Source organism: Notechis scutatus, chromosome 1 (genome assembly GCF_049901735.1).
Source record: "Notechis scutatus isolate UNSWTSFEM ecotype Mainland chromosome 1, rNotScu1.2, whole genome shotgun sequence".
Taxonomy (NCBI): domain Eukaryota; kingdom Metazoa; phylum Chordata; class Lepidosauria; order Squamata; family Elapidae; genus Notechis; species Notechis scutatus.
The window spans coordinates 121562270-121582570 of NC_142009.1; the positions used below are offsets into that span (position 1 = coordinate 121562270).

A 20301-nucleotide genomic window follows, 5' to 3' on the forward strand; every position below is an offset into this window, starting at 1 on the left:
CATTAATTGTGGGACACATGTGCTTTCTTTCCAGCTTGCTTGGTTTCCAGTCTCTTTATGTGAAGCTTTTTTGTTTGGTTTACTAAGGAAATGTCAATTGAAGTTAGCCAGGATTGCAGCTAAATACTGTCTGGTGGCAATGAAAATGTGGCAACTGTTGATTGCATTAGATTAATATGGTTACCTTTTAGTTGATATTTTGTATTATTGTGCACTTTCCTGGGAGAATTGTGATGTCCTTTGATTGTTTTCCTGCTTTATTATTTCATATGTTTATCTAATCTTTGATTATATAAAAGTAATTTTTATTAGTTTAGATAACTAGTAAATGAAAACCAGCTGCCCAGAGTCACTGCAACAATGAGATGAGCAATATATAAATTTAATAAATAAATAAATGAAATGCTCATAATAATTTCATTAATTTTAAAACTAAAGGCTGATGAAGAACTTCCTGTTCACTAGCAAGTATCCAAGCAATACTTTGGTTTAGTTCTCTCCCAAATTGAGGAATCATTGGATGTTACAATCATAATTAGTGATTAACAAATCTTAGTTGTGATTCAATGGATGTCTCTCCTGCTTTTCTTTTTTAGAAATCAAGCTCAGAATATATTTTTGTTGTAGAAACATGAAAATGATGTTATTATTACACTCCAAGCTCTGTCCTTGTCCCATTCCTGCTCTGTGATTCACGATTGCACAACAAATCTTCCTATATTTGCACACATAAATGATGCATTTTTAAAAGCCATCATATCTATCATCTTCTTTCTGCGTATCTTTTCATTTCTCTACAACATTTCTGTTCTGCCCAAAGCTAATTGCTATAGCAATAAGACCATCTTTTTTACGCTGTTGCATCATAATTTGGTTTGAAAATAAACTATTTAGAGCCAACTGTGCATAATTTATTTGCTGTGTGATTTAATTGTCCTTCGTTATGATTGACATAATTAGCCTGATGTACAATGTTCTGACAAATCTCATCAATCCTGCAGCATTTTTGCATTCCTCTGAGGCAGACTGTTTCTTCTTTATATAGATCTGACATTTTTCTAAGAAACCACCTTTTTTCTTTAGGGCTAAAACAAATTAAATTGGAAGTTTTTCTTTTGCCATAAGGTTTACAATACCTTTGAAAATACTTCCTGGAATTAATCTTTCTTTATCCTCTCATCAAGGGTAATGAGCCTGTCTAATTTTAATTTTATTCTCCTTTATTCAAATTATACCCCTTCTTTCAGTTTTTCCATGTTGTAGATTCCATTGTGTAATTCTAGGATAACTATAAGGTTTCATTAACTCAGGGCAGTATTTTTTTAGGAATACTGATGTATTTATAGACTATGCATATGACATTTATCAATCAACATAGATCAGGTTTGAAAACAAAATCACATCCAACTCCAATTAGAATTTCACTAATCCTTTGTGCAACTGTCTGTTCACATTTGTATATTTATTTATTTATTTATTCAAATGCTGGCAATATAATAACAATATGAATAAACATTAGTTTAAATACATGAAATAGGAACTAATAATTGGGGATAATAGGACAGGGATGGTAGGCACAATTGTGCGCTTATGCACACATTTATGTAACTTATTATATAACTATAACTTTATATAAATTATAACCTATTATATAACTCCATGATAAATAGTTTATAAATTATCTGCAGGGAAAAAGGCTTTAACTGGCAAAAAAATGGACTTCTGTTTGCCTTCCAGAGGATGCTAAGACAGAACTGACAAGAAAGGATTAATTCTACACGTTATAGTAGTCAAGCTAGCAGAGGGGTAGTGGTAATGAGGGAAACATCTGACCAGGCAAACAGCTTCCAGAACCAAATTGAGTAGTGGTAGTAATCAAGATGGTGTCCCTTTATCAAAATAGCAATGTCTCAACTACATTGGAATAGGGGGACCAACAAGGGCTCTTATTGCTGTGCCTCCCTGCTCCCAAGTCAACAAGAAGTATCACTAGGAGAGTCTTTAAAAGGCTGAGGCTGATTAGGAACAGTTACCACTAAAATGGGCAGGCACAATGATAGCAGCATTTCCCGCTTCCAGTAGGTAACACCCACAGCAGCAATTTCGATTAACTGCAGGATAGAGTCCCTGTGACAGCACCAACCCGCTGCCCCTCCACTCCAAAACTGGAGTGAAGTTACCATTTACTCCAGCAGGCTGGATGGTAGTGGGAAAAGTTAGAGATGCTATATTGAGAGTATGTCAGGGACAAGAGAGGAATGAACAGGTCTAGTAATGCCCAGCATGGCAGTTCAACTGCATTAAACTCAACTGCATGTTGCTTTTGTCCATAGTAGAATTATATACAATAGTGGTAGTCTTTGACTTACAACCATTTTAGTCACTGTTTGAAGTTATAACAGCACTAAAAGAAAGTGACACATGCAGCATCCTCACGGTCATGTGATCAAAATTCAACCACTTGGCAAATAGTATGTTATTTACAATGGTTGCAGCATCCTGGTGTCATAAGATTGCCATTTGCCACTTCTCAGCTGGCTTCCGACAAAACAAAATCGAAGGGGATCTGGATTTGCTTAATGACCACAAGATTCACTTAACAACTGTGGCAAAAAGGTTAAAAAATTGGACATGACTCAATTAACAACTGCCTTGCTTAACATCAGAAATTCTGTTCCCAATTGTGGTTGTAAGTCAAGCAGTGCCTGTATTCTTTTGGAGGGAAGATACCCCTCTTTTTCAGAGAGAGATGGTTATTTCTACTTTCACAAGCCCATCCAGTGAGTCCCATTTATGCTATACTCTATCTGTTGAGTAGCACAAGGACAGCCTGAATGAACAAGATTACAACCTTATGTTCAAAATCTCTGGCTTCAGACATCTAATTCTAAACAACATGTAAGTTCATCTCACCCCTACAAGATGTTAGCTGCTCCCGATAGCTATTCCATGACCTCAGGTTATCTCCTAAGTAACAATTTCATCTGATCATCATCTCCCCAGCAGAGAGGCACTATGTCTAACACCAGTGAGCTGGTATCAGCCCTGACTTTAAAAAATTGATGGTTTTAGAAGACAGTAAAAGAAAAATAAGAAAAGGTCCCTTTTTTTATGGGAAAGATCCAAAAATTCTGCTGCTGGGAACCTGAAAAGAACGGTCATGTCTGGGTATTTAAATAGTCATGTCTAATCTTTTAGCTCTGGAATGCTCCAAAGAGACCAAACATGTCTGGACCCTGTATTTTTGACTTCTCAGAGACCAAATGCTTAATTACTGAAATCTTCCACATATTCATTGATGGTAGGATTCCTGACAGTATACTGGACAATGCAAAACAACGTTGTTTTTTAGAAATAATCTTCTGAGGAAATATTCTAACTGTTCAAAACAAGCAAGCATCATGTTTCTATGATTATATCCATCGGTGAGGCAAGTTTTAAACAGCAGGCAGTTATTAATACTCTATAGACTAAATAGAATCTTCCATCTCTATAGACTAAATAGCATCTTCCATGCTGGTCTATCCCTATGGGGGGGAAAAATCTGGAAAACACCTCAGAAAACAATCAGATTTCATGTTTACCTGCAGAAAAACCAAGATAATGTCTTTTAATATCTCTGAAGATATTCATAATTTTATATGAATTTATTCATATAAAGTTGGTTAATTGTCTCAAATTTTACTTTTTCCTCTTAGGTTTTTTTTGGTAATAAAATATCAAATTTTAAAATCATTAGGCAAACGTTAGAAGCTGTACAGTATTCTTTCTCTAGTCTTCTAATTTTAAGATTATGGAAATGGTGATTCAGCCTGCCTACATTTCTGAAGTATGACTAATTAACATTTTAAGTTTGTAGCTGGGATAATCTGGGAGGTTTTGATTCTTTACAGATCCTGTAAGTTTTTTGAAAATAAAATAAAGTATACATGCTCTGCTCTCTCTGGATTAGAGAGAGTAAAACACAAGAAGGAGGACTAGGACCCAGAGGAAGAGTAAGGATCCAATTATTGTAGCTTTATTAGGGTAATTTTATAAAGATAAATTATGGAAGGTTTCTTTCTTTCCAAAATATATGTAAGTAGTCTTCACAACTTTCATTCAGTGATCACACAAAATTACAATAGTGCTGATCCGTACTTATGACGGATTCTTGTAGTTGTGGATGCTGTAGCATCCCCGTGATCATGTCGTCCAGATTCAGGTACTCAGCAACCGGCTTGCAATTATGACATTGCAGCATCCAACAGTCGGGTGATCACCATTTCTGACCTTCTCTGCTGGCTTCTGATGAGCAGTCAATGGGGAAACTGGCAGGAGATCATAAACGGTGATCACATGACTGCAGAATGCTGCAACCATATGATAATGGTTGCATGACAGCAACTGGGAATCGCCATCATAAGTCACTGAGGTCACATGATGTTGCACCTTATGACCTCATCAATTAGCAAAACACTTCCCAATCACCATAAGTGAGTAAGAACTACATACAGTACGAAACAAACCAATAAAATTATGCAAGGTAAACAAATATATTGTACCCAGATCTACATTGTCAAAGAGAGTATACTTTTAACACCAGGTTGGACGTATTTTCTTAATGCTTTAAGCATAAACGCTTTGTTATTATAAAACACATTTTATCTTAGTAAATCTCTATTGTAGTAAATACAGTATGGTGCATCACAAATAATATTTATTGCACAAAAATGTATTTTTTCTGTTTTCAGAAATAGCAAGTTATATCATAGAAATGGTGTATACTTAAGCATTTGTGACAGATGAACTTTTATTTACTACAATACAAAATAGCTACCCAGTACAAATAAAAATTGCTTGCATTGACTTTCATTTTCCACTTCATTACCATAGCAAAAAAATAATAATACTTCTATTTATATTTTTTTCTATAGTCAATTTTAACTTTGTTTATAAAGTGACAGAATTTTAACCAAACCCGATATAATGTGTAATATCATGTGTATAAATTATAATATAAACAACCTTAAGAAGAGAAAACATGAAAGATTTATAGTTAATTCATAGTCAATGTTGGAAAAAATATAGGAATATGATCCCACCCTATCTCAAGATTTCCAAACCTGAAATATTTACCCATCCATATAAAAAAGCAGTTAAATTGGAGAAATTGTTTTGAATATTCAAAACAAAGTACCCATTGTCACTAGATTTATTTCAACACAATATGTTTCTATGGACATTTGTATCAATATTAATATGCTATGTTCTAAAGCACTGTAGATAATAAACGAAAATACATTCAGATTCAGAAAACCTGAATGTGTTTCCACCTGAGAATTCACATTTCTAGCTATTTATAAATAAGCTAACAGTTTCGTAGGGAAACCTTTAAATAAAAACTGAATCAGATAATGATAGCATAATCCAGATTGCCACTTCTTCTAAATATATGGATAAACAATTCATTAAGTTGTTTAGCAGAGGAACAATAAATAAAATAGATTGAAATAAAAAAATCATTTTGAGTTTATCACACTTTTAAAAATAATACATAAACCCAATAGATAATAATTAACAATCTTCTTGCAATTATTATGAATTATTTTGTGCATTTGGTTTAAATATAGATAAATGGCCTAAATACCGTGTTTCTCACAAAATCAGGCCGGGCCTTATTTTTTTTTGACCCCTGAAAAACGGCTAGGCCGTCTTTTCGGGGGTGACTTAATTCCCCCCCTTGCATCCTCGGGTGGGCGGGCGGCAACAGCTTGGATGTTCGGGAGACCTTCCACCACCGTTGCTTTCACTTCTCCCTTGCTGCCGTGGCGTTAGAGCAACGCCACGGCGTTTGGTGCAGCCACGTGCGGCCAGTCAGGGCTCCTCCCTGCAACTGGAGCCCTGCGGAGACACTTGGCTTCAGGCGCTCCTGTTGCCTCCTTCCCTTTGCCTTCGAAGGTAAAGCGAATTATTTTAAAACCGACACCCTACTACAACAAAGCCTCCCCTGCCCGAGAGGGCAGCCCACTAGCTTTCCCCGCTCTGCCCAGCCCGCACGGCTCTGGTGCGGCCCTGGCGGGATGAGCGGAGGGTCGGCGGGGAGACGCTCGCTGCCTTGGTGAGAGCTCTGCTGCCGGGAAGGAGGGCCTGCCTGTCAGCTGCGCTGGGCGCCCCAGGCGAAGCTCTTCGCGCTCTGCCCGGCGCCAGGCAGGGATGGCGGCTTGGTGCTTCTCCCGGGGTGGGTCGATCCTGCGCTGTGGCTCCGGGAGATTTGCCTCCCCATGTGGGGTTGGGCTGCCCTCTCGGGCAGGGGAGACTTTGCTGTAGTAGGGTGTCGTTTTTAAAATAATTCGCTTTACCTTCGAAGGCAAAGGGAAGGCAGCGACAGGAGCGCCTGAAGCCAAGTGTCTCCGCAGGGCTCCGGTTGCAGGGAGGAGCCCTGGCTGGCCGCACGTGGCTGCGCCAAACGCCACAGCGTTGCTCTAACGCTGCGGCAGCAAGGGAGAAGGGAAAGCAATGGTGGCGGAAGGTCTCCTGATATGAAGTGCCCCACCAACGCAGGCAGCACCATATCCGGGCATGCAACAAAAGTACTTCCTAACGGCAAGCCCCCCCCACCATTCCCCCCCCATTTCGCATGTTTAATATGGGCCTTAATTTGGGGGGAGGGGCTTAATTTGATTTTATGCCAATAAAACATGGTGGGGCTTCCTATTGGTGGAGGCCGTATTGTTGGAGAAACACGGTAGTGTGCTAATTTTGGTATATTTTATAGTTAAAGGTTTAGCAGTCCCCTCCATCATGATTAAACTATGTTCATACATGTGGAAAAATTACTTGCTTCATTACTTTATTTAGACTTCAATAAATCCTTCTCTGCCATACTTTGGTTTGGACTGTATGTCATAAAAACTGAAGATATTCTGCAAATTCCAATTAATGAACTGTTCTTGTCATATTAAATCCAATATAGAAGTGTTCTTTGAAAGTGAAATAAATTCAATAAGAAAAATAAATTCAATGTTTTTTTCAAAAAGTATGTTTAATATTGCAACAGCAATAAAATTCTATTGTATTTCTATCACCATTGTGGAACTTCACCAAAACGTCAAAATACTCACTTTGAAAACCTATAAAATAAACTCTACTTTTACCAGACTTTCTCATGTAGAGTTTTACATCTTTTTTAATAATGTCATAGCCATCACCCAACTCAACAGTGGAGAACTTATCAAAATTGGTTTATTAAAATGCAATTTCACTATATTTACCCATACATATTCACAGAGATTCTAGTTAAATACTACAGATATGACACTTTGTTACAGATAAATGCGAAGATTTTGGTTTTTTGTAGGTAAAGTGGTGTTCCCCCCAACTATGGTTTTATTTTCACTCAAATGTCATTCTCCCCAAAAAAGAAGTTAAAAATCAATGCAGCGTCCTTTTCGTTCCCAGTCTCCATAACGAGTTGGTTCAGGGCCTCTGGGACCACCCTTCTCTTTTGTCATTGGATTGATATCATCGGAAAATTCTAAAAAAAAGGGAAAAATATGCAAAAATCCTAATGAATAGCAGATGCATTCAAATATCACCCATAGTTTGATTGTATTTGCTGTTCCTTGATTTAGTTGGAGAGTTTTCCTTATTTCTAGCACTCAGTTCATTACTAGCACAATGGCAAAAATTATCCAGCATTTCAGTCTGCTAGTTCTCAGTCAATTTGATGGAAGAGAATCTGCTTTTCAAATGCATTTTAAATAAAAGAATGTTGGCAATGTATTTATGCATGCAAGCTTTATTAGCCGTGGTGGCCCAGTGGTCAGAATTCAGTACTGCAGGCTATTTCTGCTGACTGCAGTTCAATTCTCACCGGCTCAAGCTTGACTCAGCCTTCCAGCCTCTGAGTTTGGGAAAATGATTGTTGGGGGCAATATGCTGACTCTGTAAACCACTTAGAGAGCACTGTGAAGCAGTAGGTAAGTATGCTATTGCTATTCTTGCATTTACAAAGTTCTGAGATAGCCAAAGAATAGTTGTGAATATCCTGTCTGATACTATACAATAATCTCTTCGGTGTATTTGCAGCCTCCCCGGCTTTCTATGTTTTACTTACAGGTAGTCCTCAACTTATGACCACAATTGGGCCCAATATTTCTGTTGGTGAGCAAAACATTGAAGTGATTTTTGCTCCATTTGACAATCTTTCTTGCTACAGTTAAATGAGTCACTACAGTTGTTAAGTTAGTAACACATTTGTTAAGTGAATCTGGCTTCCCCATTGATTTTGCTTGACAGAGGTGGCAAAAGGTGATCGAATGATCTTGGGGCACTGCAACCATCAAAATCTGAGTCAGTTGCTAAGCGTCTACATTTTGATCATATGACCATGGGGATGCTAGAATGGTCATAAGTGTGAAAAACAGTCATAAGTCCCTTTTTTTCAGTGATATAGTAACTTTGGTCACTAGACAAACTGCTGTTAAGTCGAGGACTACCTGTATATCCATGAGAAATGCTTACACTGGGTTTCTTCAAAGTGAGACATAAGGCCACCCAGGGAGACCCAGAGTAGAGGAAATAAGAATTATTGACTGCCACTAGTAATAAAGTAAGCATAACACCACCATGAGAATTTGGAAGGAATGCCACAGTACTCCAGAATAAGATAGAAAATAAAATTTATGTATATCATAGAAAGGTCACTTTTGCAAAATCAGAAGTCATATTTTACAGAGCCTTATTTATTATATAAACCAAATGAATTGACCATCTACTTCTTCTAATTTTATCAATGGGACTAAAACTACTATGATACACCCAAGTAGAACTCAAATGACATAGTAGCTTGGTATTATAGGGGTTTTGAGGCTTCCCTTAGGCATAAAAACCAGGTGGGTGACTTTGGGCCTGTCGCTCTCTTCAATCCAACCCACCTCACAGGGTTATTATTGAGGGGAAAATCAGATGCAGGAATATTATATATGTGTACTGCCTTGAGCTCAATGAATATGAATACACTGACACACGTTTTGGCTTTTAGTTTCAGCATGACTGGATGTTATAAATTTATAGGAAGTTCTACAAGCAATAGCATTTGGGAACAACCACTTTGGGAAGGGTTTCATGTTATACAATTATTTAATTACAGACTTTTTAAAACAACATGTAATGGAAAGAAGTATCCATGGGTAGCAGATGACAAGCACACTTAAAAATGTGTACATATTATGAATTTATTATGTTCATTCCTAATATCATGTGACACTGTACCTGCATGGCACATTTGCCCATGACTCATGGGTCAGAGATAAATCTGAGCCAACATATTTTGTTGTACTTCAGTAGAGCAGCAATTTTAAAAGTAAATTATATTAGAAAATGCAAAGTTATGCTAAGTGATTTAAGCACATATGAAGCTACCTACCTTATAGCTTCATAGCATACGTATATAGTTTCTTTGAAATGAAAATCTTTGAAAAACTCAAAGTTAGTGATATATTGTCCAAAATATTATATATCACAAATTAATTATTTAGCTGTACATTCATATTTAAACAATAAATGGTATTTGGAAAGCCAAAGAAAAAGTGTAAAGTAAGTAAAGATTTAATAAAACATCATGTAGGAATTCTATTTTCTGAAGAGATGGACATAAAAGAAAAATTGGCTCAGAGTTACAAAACACGAAAAATGTAAATGGAGAATCAATGGGGTAGAAATATTTTCAATTTTTCCCTTAACATCTTTTTCCAGAATATTGAACAATCTTCTATACATAATAATTCCATGGATTAATTTCCTTTACTACTTCCCTGAAGGTATTTATAGCATCTCAAGACTATACCTGTTTTAACACCATTTATTATATTTATATTTTACACATCCGCACTTACTTTCTAGTGGCTCCTTTTCTACATTTGATTCTTCTGGTGTATCAAAACGACCTACTGGTGTTACTGGCTTCTTAAGTGGTTGCTTGGTGGATTCAGTAGTTCGTTTTGCACTAGAGGTATTACTTCCCAAAGAACTGTGTAGAAAAGCTGAGCCTATTACATATAAACATAAGATGTATGTTATAGAAGGCCTAGATTTTAAATGGCCCATGGAAGTGGACAAAACCAAAAATGGTTATCACATAATATAAATATGAATACATACAGAACATTTATGGAGATTCCTGTCTGTGTCAGAGGCCAGTTTAAGAAGGAAGAGGCACAGAGTCAGAAACAGGAAGTGCATTGAAGAGAGTGCTATATGAGCATGCACAGGATTGCATTAATTATCATCTGCAACCAACCTCTCTGTACAGTAAATACAGTAAGGTTTTCATTGTGATCATAATCTCCAAGACAGATATACTCTGAAGTGCCTCTCTTTGTTGTGCAGTTTTACAAGACTGCATTTGGAGCAGGACAACTGCTGTAATTGCTGTTTTCAAATCCGGTTAGCAGTAAGTAAAAATGGAAACTACTCCAGATTTGGACACCTTTAGTATGACACAAGTCCCATATGGTATCATGGTTTACAGGGTCATGCAGGTGAGAATCTCATATAATGTGGTATGCTTAAATTGAACAGCATGTTCAGAGTTCTGTTCCACTACACACAATACTACCTTCCCAAAGAAGCATGTATATTTACGATTTTCCTTTCTTACCTATCAACTGTCCAGAGTCAACAAGTATATATATTCTACAATATATATTCTATTCTCTCTTTAGACACACCTTTCTTGCCAAAGGAAAGGTAAGTTAAAAAGTATTTTTTTTTTTACCAACAAATCCAACCTCTTTCCCAAAACAACTTACAGAACAAGCCTTTGACCAACCTGGTCAAAGGCTTGGAAAGAAAGGTGGGTAGAAAAAAGGTGGGTAACAAATATTTGTTTATTTATTAAATTTATGTACCACACATAAGTGTGGGGGAGGCAGACAGGCAGAGGCTGCAGTCCAGAACTGGCCCCTGCAGCATTTGCACCCTTGGCCTACCACCTCCCCGTACTCAGCCTGTTCCCCCCCGCCCCGCCGCTAAACTCCGCTCCCCGCTTACTGGCTTGTCCGCCGGCGGACACGAAAGAGCGGCCCTGCCGGAGCAACAGCCGCAGAGCCATTTCCTGCCAAGGACCCGGGGCCCCTCCTCGCCTTGCGTGTTTCTGCGCGCCCCCGATGCCCCAGCGAAGTGGGCGGCGCTTCTCAAGGAAACCCCACCCCTCGCCTGCCTGTTTTCCTCTGGTCTCTCAATGAAGGAGAGCTGCGTTTCAGGGCTCTTTGCAGCTTTTGTCAAGGAACGCTGCGTTTTATTTAGAGTAGATACAGTGGAGGAGACGGGATCCCGGTCTGTTTTAGACGAGGCCACATAGACGGAATCGTGGGACCCGGCGGAATTTTTCGCCGGGCTAAAGCGATCGATCTCTGCAACACCCCATGCGGTCTAAGTAAGCAATCGGTAGGAGTACAGTATTTTTTAGCGACGCCCTTTCTTATTTTTGACAATCTCTGCACTCTATCCTGGAACATGAGAAACCGCCTTCTCTTGGGACAACGCTTTGGTCTACAGGGATACATGAGCGAATTAGGCGGGCATGGCTCTTGGAACTCTACTTTGGCTCCTAGTGGCTGGAGCTACATGAATACCTTGATGCGCTCTTTTTCGCAACACTACCGATGCAATTCTTGTTTTGCGAGGATGTTTTTTTTTTTTAAATGTCCTAATCATTTTTCAGAGACCTCGGATTCTCTGGAGAGTTTTCAGCAAAACACTTAAGTACGTTAACACTGTTTTGGCTCAGAAATGCAAAAATGTAGTTTTATGGCTATATTTTTTTTATCAATCGTGCCAGGAGACATGAGAGATTAAATCTGGGGGACCTGACTGCATAACAACTGACCTTCAGTGCATTGCAGCTTTTGTTTTGGAAAGAAGCCAGCCTTTAGGGACCATTTCTTGAAACCCCAGGTGAAATGGAGGAAAGCATATACTGGCAAAGATTTGGGGGCCCTAATGTTTAAAACAGCCTGTATTTAAAACTCTACAAATGCTAGCATGTTTGTTCCTGAAATTGCAGATTTTATCTGTACAATTAAGTGAATGAATAAATGAATGGTTATAGGAAACAAGTCTACGGTTTTGGAAATGTTGACTCAGTGGCCTGGCCATCAGTTTTACCAAGATAGAAGGATTTGGCTTTGAGAAGAATAATCTCTCTTTACCAATTTGCAGATGGAATTACTTTTTGAGTGCCAGCCAACCAAGAATTGAAACAAAGGGATTTTTTTAAAAAGAAACTCTAGAACAGCAGTCTAGTGCTACTATATTTACTTCAACATTCTACAGCTCACACCCTATTGTATAAGAACTCAAGGACCCCTTTCATAACACCTCATCTCATAAAATATCGGGGAAACATCAACCTCAGTCTGATATAGCCTTTCTTTCAATGCAGCCAACATTTGTTATAGTGTCTGCAAAATTTGGCAGATTTTGCGCAATCCACCACCAATGATTAAATATTATTTGCCTTTTTCATTTCATTTCCCTTTATTTTTAATGCTCATTTGTAATGCTGGTCGTGACTATAGTATAATTCCTGGTATAGAAACATGATCTACAGCATGACTACGACTTAAATTCATATCAGAATGAATTTTAAGATTGAGTTGGAAGGGACCTTGTAGATCTTCTAGTCCAACCCTCTGCCTATAAAACAGCATCTTATTTAAATAAATACCTAGAATATACTGGGTGGGCTACAGAAATTTATTAAATTCCCTAAACTTTGAGATTCTTTTCTGCAGATGGTTTTGTGAATAACCTTTAGTTTTACAAGAAAGAAAACGGGTTTAAAAAATTATATGAAAGGAAGCAAGTGGATGAATAATAGCTCAGACTGAAAAAGCAGAAATAAAGTAAGAAATCCATAACAATTACTGAAAGGAGCTTTAAGTGATCGCACTTGGCTTGAAAATATAATTGAAGTCAATGGAATATTAATTAAGTTTGATCATTCAAGCTACATAAATCAAGTATAAAAAACCCTAATTACAATCCTATGGTAACAGTGAACCAAGTAATTTGAACACTTATAAAAAATTAATAGTAACCATGGGAGATGGTTCAGATTGCAATGACTGGAGTTCTTTATATCACTTCCCTATTTATTGAGTCCAAAAATAAATTTGAAACATGGCATTTTATATAAAGTATTTTCAATTTGTACACCATAGTGCATATGTCCAAACATATCTTTTAAATTTAATTTTTAAACAAGATTTTTAAAATCTTTAATTTTAATTTTTTAAATTAATTTTTAAAACCCATAAAATATTTTAAATTATTTTAATGGTGGATGCAAATATATTACCCTATCTAAAGCCGGGAGCGGAACAGGACATCAATCATAGCAACTCAAGTTGCATCAATCATAGGGACCCAAGTACATAATGGTAACTAACAACCCTAACAATTCAAAGTTACAATGGTCTTAGAAACAGTCCTGAGCCTTGGTGGTGCAGTGGTTAGAGTGCAGTACTGCAAGCTATTCCCACTGCAATTTGGCAGATCAAATCCCACCAGGCTCAAGGTTGACTCAGCCTTCCATCCTTCCGAGGTGGGTAAAATGAGAACCCAAACTGTTGGGGAAAATATGCTAACTCTGTAGACCGCTTTGAGAAGGCTATAAAGCTCTATAAAGCGGTATATATGTCTAAGTGCTATTGCTATTATACACAACCACCACAGCATCTCCATGGGCATGATCAAAATTGGCAACTGGCATGCATTTACAATGATTGCAGCATCCCAGGGTCATGATTGCCACTCGGTGGCGCAGTGGCTAGAGTGCAATACTGCAGGCTACTTCTGCTTACAGCCAGCTATCTGCAATTTGGCAGACCAAATCTCACCAGGCTCAAGGTTGACTAAACCTTCCATCCTTCCGAGGTGAGGATCCAAATTGTGGGGGCAATATACTGATTCTGTAAAACCGCTTAGACAGTGCTGTAAAGCAATGTAAAGCAGTATATAAGTCTAAGCGCTATTGCTATTTGCAACCTTCCTAGCTAGCTTCTGATGAGCAAAGTCAATCGGGGGAACTGGATTTGCTTAACCACCCCAAGGTTCACTTAACTGCAATGTTTCACTTAACAACCATGACAAAAAAAGGTTGTGAAATCAGATGCAAACTGCTTTGCTTAGCAATGGAAATTCGGATCCCAGGTGTGTTTTAAGTCAAAGACTACCTACAGTATATTTATATGGTGTCATTGGTCACATGCTGTGATTTGGGATTAATCCACTTGGCTATGGATGCTGTTAATCATGATCTACCAGGGACACAGTGTAAGTTATCATTTCTCTCCAAACCACCTGGTATTTCTGAAACTGATGTGTATCTAGAATTAATAAAAACCAGTAACAACACACATTCAAGCTATTTCACAGTCTGAAAAAAATGTTGGACAATTTATCATAGCCTTGGTTAGGCAAATACTTCAGTCAAATTTTAGATTTAGTTAGCCACAGGCAAAATGGGAAGTTTTGAACTACCTCGCTTAATTAGAAAGTTAAGTGCAAAGAGTATTCATGTTTATATAATAGTTTGTAAGTAGCATGCTATATTGTTTCAATTATATTAAATCTGTTTTTCTGTCACAAGTCATAAAACAGTAATAGCTGCAGGCATAATATTAAAACATTGACAGATTGTTAATCTTTTGAAACATGGCAAATAACATTTTCCATTACAGCTGCACACTCACTATTAACCAATCTATCAATTTAAAATTAACAATATAATGGAAAAAACTGAATAAGATTCAATCATTGATTCATCTTTTTTCTCTTCTAAGTACATTCTTTTAGTTTCAAGAATGCAAGCAGAAAAAAAACTTAATAATTTATTAACGTACACTATTAACACCTTTCCACTGCTTCTAAATTACTTTTTCATTCTTATATATTAACTAGGCTGAAGTCTGATTAATCTTTTTTTAGTATGTTTTCAAAATGAGAATTGTTGGTGTTACTTCTTGAGAAGCAAGCAGTAAAAATATTGCAATCTTAGAATTATTTATATATTGCATAAAAAAGTAGTTATTTCTGTGAATCTATGTTTGTTAGTAAATATTGTCACTGTACTTTAACTCAAAAATAACTCTTTTAAAACTCAGGGATTTTCTTCTCAGAAATAATAATAGATTGGGCTATTAGAGCAATCGGTGAAATGGCCAAGTAGCAGTAATTATTTGTAAGTCTTGCTCAATAAAATTCAGTAACACATGATTGCAAACCATTGCCCATCCACAGAATTAAACTGCCCTTAGACACTATTCAAATTAGAAAATGCAAGATTTTAAACCAATAGCATATATGGACAGTTTGCAGTGAAAAACTGTCCAATTGTGATATTCAATCTATTATCAAGCTCTATGTGATGTTATATATTATCCTCAGGATGTGGAAAAAGCAAAATCTTGCTTTCTCTAATATTTTTTTAGTTTATTAACACAAGACACAATAACACAATGTTCGAAAATAAACATGCATTAGATATACTACAAAACTGTATTCTCTGAAAAACTGTTACAATTGCACAATGACAAGATTTTTTCCCCTTTTAAAAGCATTCTGCCTGAAAAAAAGGTGAAAAGGGATGAATATTGAACTCACTACTTTTCAACCCCAGTATGACTTTTAGCATTCTTGGATATTTTTTAAAAAACTAGTTATCACTTAAAAAATTCCATTTCAAGATGCAACTAATTTCTATTTACAATAATTTGTCAATAAATTTTAATATTTAAAAATTTACATTTTTCAAAGTATTGCAGAAATTTGTTTACTTTTTAAAAAATGTACATATAAGGAAGTCCCATGTAAAAGGTTCACTGAAGAACTGAACCAATATAAAGAGCAATTTTATTAAATTTTGCAAAACTCCACTTGAAGGCAGCTCACATTTCAACATTCAAAAATCCTTAATTGTTTGTTTATGAAAACTAATGTTCCAGTAATAAAGGTGAAAATGTAAACTAATGTCCTATTGAGATCAGTAAAAAAATGTAGTTTCCACAGGCAGAGTATGTTCAATAATGCTTCTATAGAAAGTAGTTCAGCTTGAATGTAGTGACGTAACAAACAGGTGACTCAAAAGAGTGGTCTTGAACAAACCTATATACTTATAGTTATTTTAGCAGCAAGCAGTTTGTTTTCCAGTTCAACTTTTTAGAGTTCTAAAGAGATCAAATTAATACCTTCTTAGACATAGAAATTCAGAGTTTTTGGCATCTAAAGACACATAAAAATGTAGTCATATAACATTTGCAGTCTAAATCCATCAATTGCACATAACTGTGCTTACATCTGTTCTGAAATAATTAGGTACCCAAAATAAGAAAAATAGAAAAAAAAAACATTAAAAATATTGCACAGCCACATACCTAGAAAGTAAAGTTGATGTTAAAAAAGCTCTTCACATGGATGATATAAATTATCTTCCATATAAAAAAGTATAAATATCTCTTAAAATACCGCAGTAACTACAGTTTAATATCACACATTATTTATCTGTTAATGAGGTAATAACCAAGTCTGTTACAATGTTTTTATTCCTACTGGAAATATTTTAGGGCAGCAACCAGAAAAAACTTTTCCAAAAATATGTCTGAATCCAAAACAGCAATGTGTGCAGCTCTTCCTATGAGAGAATCAGCTGTGTTTGGCAGTGCACAATGCACATTGTATCGAATTAAATTGCAGTCCTTGCTTTGAAGAACAGGCAGAAGCATATTCTGGATCATTTCAGCATATATTGGTCCTGTAAAAGAAGAACCTGCATTACTTATTTAAGTAAGCACTGTATGTATTTCTTTTCTATCATGCAATTAACAGAGGAAACACCATGTTTAAATGTTATCAGTTGAAACCCATTTGTAATACTGCAAGCAAAAAAGTCTCAGCCTATAATTCGCCAACAACTATATGAACTACTTACTTTAGCTTTAAAAGCCCTGTTTGTACTGGCAAAGAAGTTAAGAGTGTCCCTAAAAAGGAAATCCCATAAAGTGCCATACTAAAAAACTCAAAAAGATCAGCTGCCAGATACTTGCTGAATTTCAGTCAAAGGACAGCAAGCAGGGCTTCAGGAGCTGAGCAAGCACATAAGGGTTGTATAGAAGGCAGATTTATACATGTGTACATAAAGAAAGATCACTGATGCTTTTAAAATAACTATTATTTTAAGCATAAAATAACTTCCAAGATAAAGAAATATGATGGCTGATCCAAATAAGACTGAGATTCAGGGAGGAACGTTACAAGGAAACTAATGAAAAAGGTGAACATTGATAGCTATTTTATAATTTTGGGTTCATTAATAGCAAACTTAGAAAACATTGCAAAGAATTTGTTTTGAAATTTACTACTTTTAATGGATCAAGGTGATAGATTGCTTATCTGTTAGTTTTTAGTCCTAACTATAATGTCCATGCAATGTCCAGAGGCATACAAATATGGGAGCATTTAAAAAAACAGCATTAATGATACTTTGAGAAAATAATGACAAGTCCTCATAAAAATATTTTGTTGAGCAAACCAACTTCTCTTTCTTTAAAAAAAAAATCACCTTTAAAAAGTTTTTTGGGAGGTCCATCACATTATTTTTCATTAAATGAATTCTGAAAGCACTAGCTTTTTAAATACCGGCAGCCATCAGATGTACAAGGCCTGACTTACCAAAAGCAATGCTACAGAAGCAGATATACAAATAGGAATTTTCATATTTGTGTAATGCTGTATAATTGATTATTACATTTGCATTTTAAATTTATGTTTAGCTGGCCATAACTGCTATTGCAAAATGGCCACCATATAAAGAACATATATAAATAAAATTTACACATGCCAACAGGTGCCATATGACGTGTAAATTTTATAGTTTTCATCTTATAAAATCCAGGCACACTCTATGTGTAATTTCTACCTCATATGTTTCTTTAAAATTGATTTCTACCTCATAAGAAAAAATAAGACTTGTTGCCCTAGAATAACATTATTCAAGTTAATATTCTCCTGAATATTTTCTAAATGATGAACAGCTATTGTTTCGCAAATATAAAAATGCTTTAGCTAATACCTGTCTGTTTATCTTTCAAAGCTGTTTTGCACATCTCAATGCGGGCAGAATGATAAGGAACGTAACGATCTTGCAGGGACCCTACTAATATTATATTTTTGAAATACTGAAGACCTGTGAAAAGACAGCAATTATAAATATTAAGAACATACACAAACATATCAACAGTTATAAGCTTAGAGAAATTCAGTCCTACCCCAACAAAACCCCTTGAATTAATAGATATTAGGGATGTAACAAATGCTAGGATCCCATTACTCCCCTTCTACGACTAAACTAAAGCACACATAGGAAAGGAGAATAAGAAAATTAATACTTTTCTGGCAGTCATTAATACCAAGAGAAAAGCTCTTTGAAGAATTCTGCATTCATATAGCTAAGTAGAGATCCAGAAATATAACTATATGCAAATATGACCATATTTGTAAAAGAAATATGACCATATGTGGTAAAATAGATTTCATGACTGCTAATCAATTTATAGAAAAATAGTAAAATTAGTTTCTTAAATTTCCACTGATAATTGTAATGGAATTCATTTAGCTTTTGGGGGTTCTGTTGAAGCAACTGACTCATTTATAGTTTCTGTGAAATTTGAGATTGCAGTCAAACCTATAATCCTTGCCTGGTTAATCTTTAGAGCATTTCCTTTATTACCATTTTACAGAACAGTAGCAAAGCTTAATCTTATGCTTTCATCCATGCTTTTTCATTTAATATTTTAACAGTGGAAATATTTTGCAAGAAATATTTCACTGTGCTTGGTTGTGATTTCTACATGGTTGTGATTTCCAAACTAAAGAAAACTAGCAAGTCCTTATATCAATACCATAATTATGCTTTAAAAAATAGCATCACAGTATATTATTAACAGAAAACCTATGACATTTTGTAGGAAAACTACTTAAATCTGAATGTCTGAGATCACTGGTATCACATTCACTTGCTACACCAGTTTCTCCAAAATATATTAATGTATAAATGAAAACAAGTTACATTAAAAGTTAATGCCTTCAATGAAGTTGATATAGCTTACCTGCTTTTCTACTAAGTTTGTATAAGAAGGTTTGCCGGGGGTCTGAATGATCTCGACAGGTCAACTGTAGCAAAGATCCTGACTTCTTCCACTTCTGCATAAACCAGAGACCTATATTTTTGCATATATTACATGTGAATACACAGAGTACAACTATACAAATCTTTGAGTAATTTTCTTATTAGTGTTCATTCTATACATCCTAAGAAGGTTCTACTCTATTTGCTGATCTAATATGTAATAATTAAAATTAGCACAGATATCAAATATGTCAATAGACAAAATCCTTACTAAATATGTGTGTACACACACATACACACACACCATATATATCCTAAACACAATTTTAATGTTCTTTAGTACATCAGGCTTGTGTTCTTTAGCCAATCGATTAAATGATGTGGACTGTAGACTTAAAAGCAAATCCTCTTTGACAAAACAGAATGGCAATTATTTTGAACACTTCTTAGAAAGTGTTGGTGTCCAATGGTTCTGAGTATCTCAGGAAACAGTTCATCCTATATAAAATGCTCTGAAATTTGGGAAATGTATCCTGAAGTTCTACTTCACATACTAATCAAAGTGACTTCCAGGAAAAGCAGTGTGATCCTGGCGATCCCTTTGAGATAACTAATTATTCTTTGCTCTTTCTTCCAACAAATTAGATGTATTAGCATTTGTTCCACAGTAGTATTAGCATTTTTCCTTATGTTGTAGCTGTTTATATACAGCTGTGTTGATTGGCCTTTTCCATTTCGTTATTTTAAAAACTGATAATATATACATAAAAATCCCACTTAGCATATGAAGATGATAGAAACATGAATACTGAAATGAAATGTTTAGCTCTCTTAATTTAGTAATATTAGAGTACTTAATTTTACACAATATTATTGTACATTATTTAATATAGAGGTATATATCATATTCCAGATATTTGAACAATGATTCATGTTACTCCTAACCAATGATCTTAATAGTTTAGAATTACAGCACTTGTGCTTTAACATATCTGGTTCCTTCTTCCTACTTCAGTATACCCCTCTGAACATTTAAAGAGAGAGGCATCTTGTGCATTTTAATGGATACTAGAAATACTTGCTCAAACTTTGACAATTTGAAGAAGATAATTACACTGTTTAAAAAGATT

The 20301-nt window shown here is 35.7% G+C and overlaps 2 protein-coding genes across 7 annotated transcripts in view; both read right to left on the minus strand.

The window, feature by feature from the left end:
- Window positions 1-3996: 3996 nt before the first annotated feature.
- On the minus strand, window positions 3997-11190 carry SDHAF4 (succinate dehydrogenase complex assembly factor 4). The gene is made up of 3 exons (XM_026665223.2): window positions 11035-11190; window positions 9879-10031; window positions 3997-7516 (listed from the first exon to the last, which is right to left on the minus strand). The coding sequence occupies exons 1-3, from the start codon at window positions 11093-11095 to the stop codon at window positions 7407-7409; spliced, it is 324 nt and encodes a 107-aa protein (XP_026521008.1). The 5' UTR covers window positions 11096-11190; the 3' UTR covers window positions 3997-7406.
- A 3675-nt stretch (window positions 11191-14865) lies between these two features.
- FAM135A (family with sequence similarity 135 member A) overlaps window positions 14866-20301 on the minus strand; it is a 52552-nt gene continuing 47116 nt past the window's right edge. For all 6 annotated transcript variants that reach the window (XM_087945088.1, XM_087945085.1, XM_087945067.1 and 3 more), the window contains 3 exons: window positions 19152-19262; window positions 18116-18229; window positions 14866-16798 (listed from right to left, as the gene is read on the minus strand). In XM_087945088.1, the coding sequence (XP_087801214.1) occupies window positions 16593-16798; window positions 18116-18229; window positions 19152-19262 (431 nt within the window). In that variant the 3' untranslated portion in view covers window positions 14866-16592. The remainder of the gene's footprint in view (window positions 16799-18115; window positions 18230-19151; window positions 19263-20301) is intronic.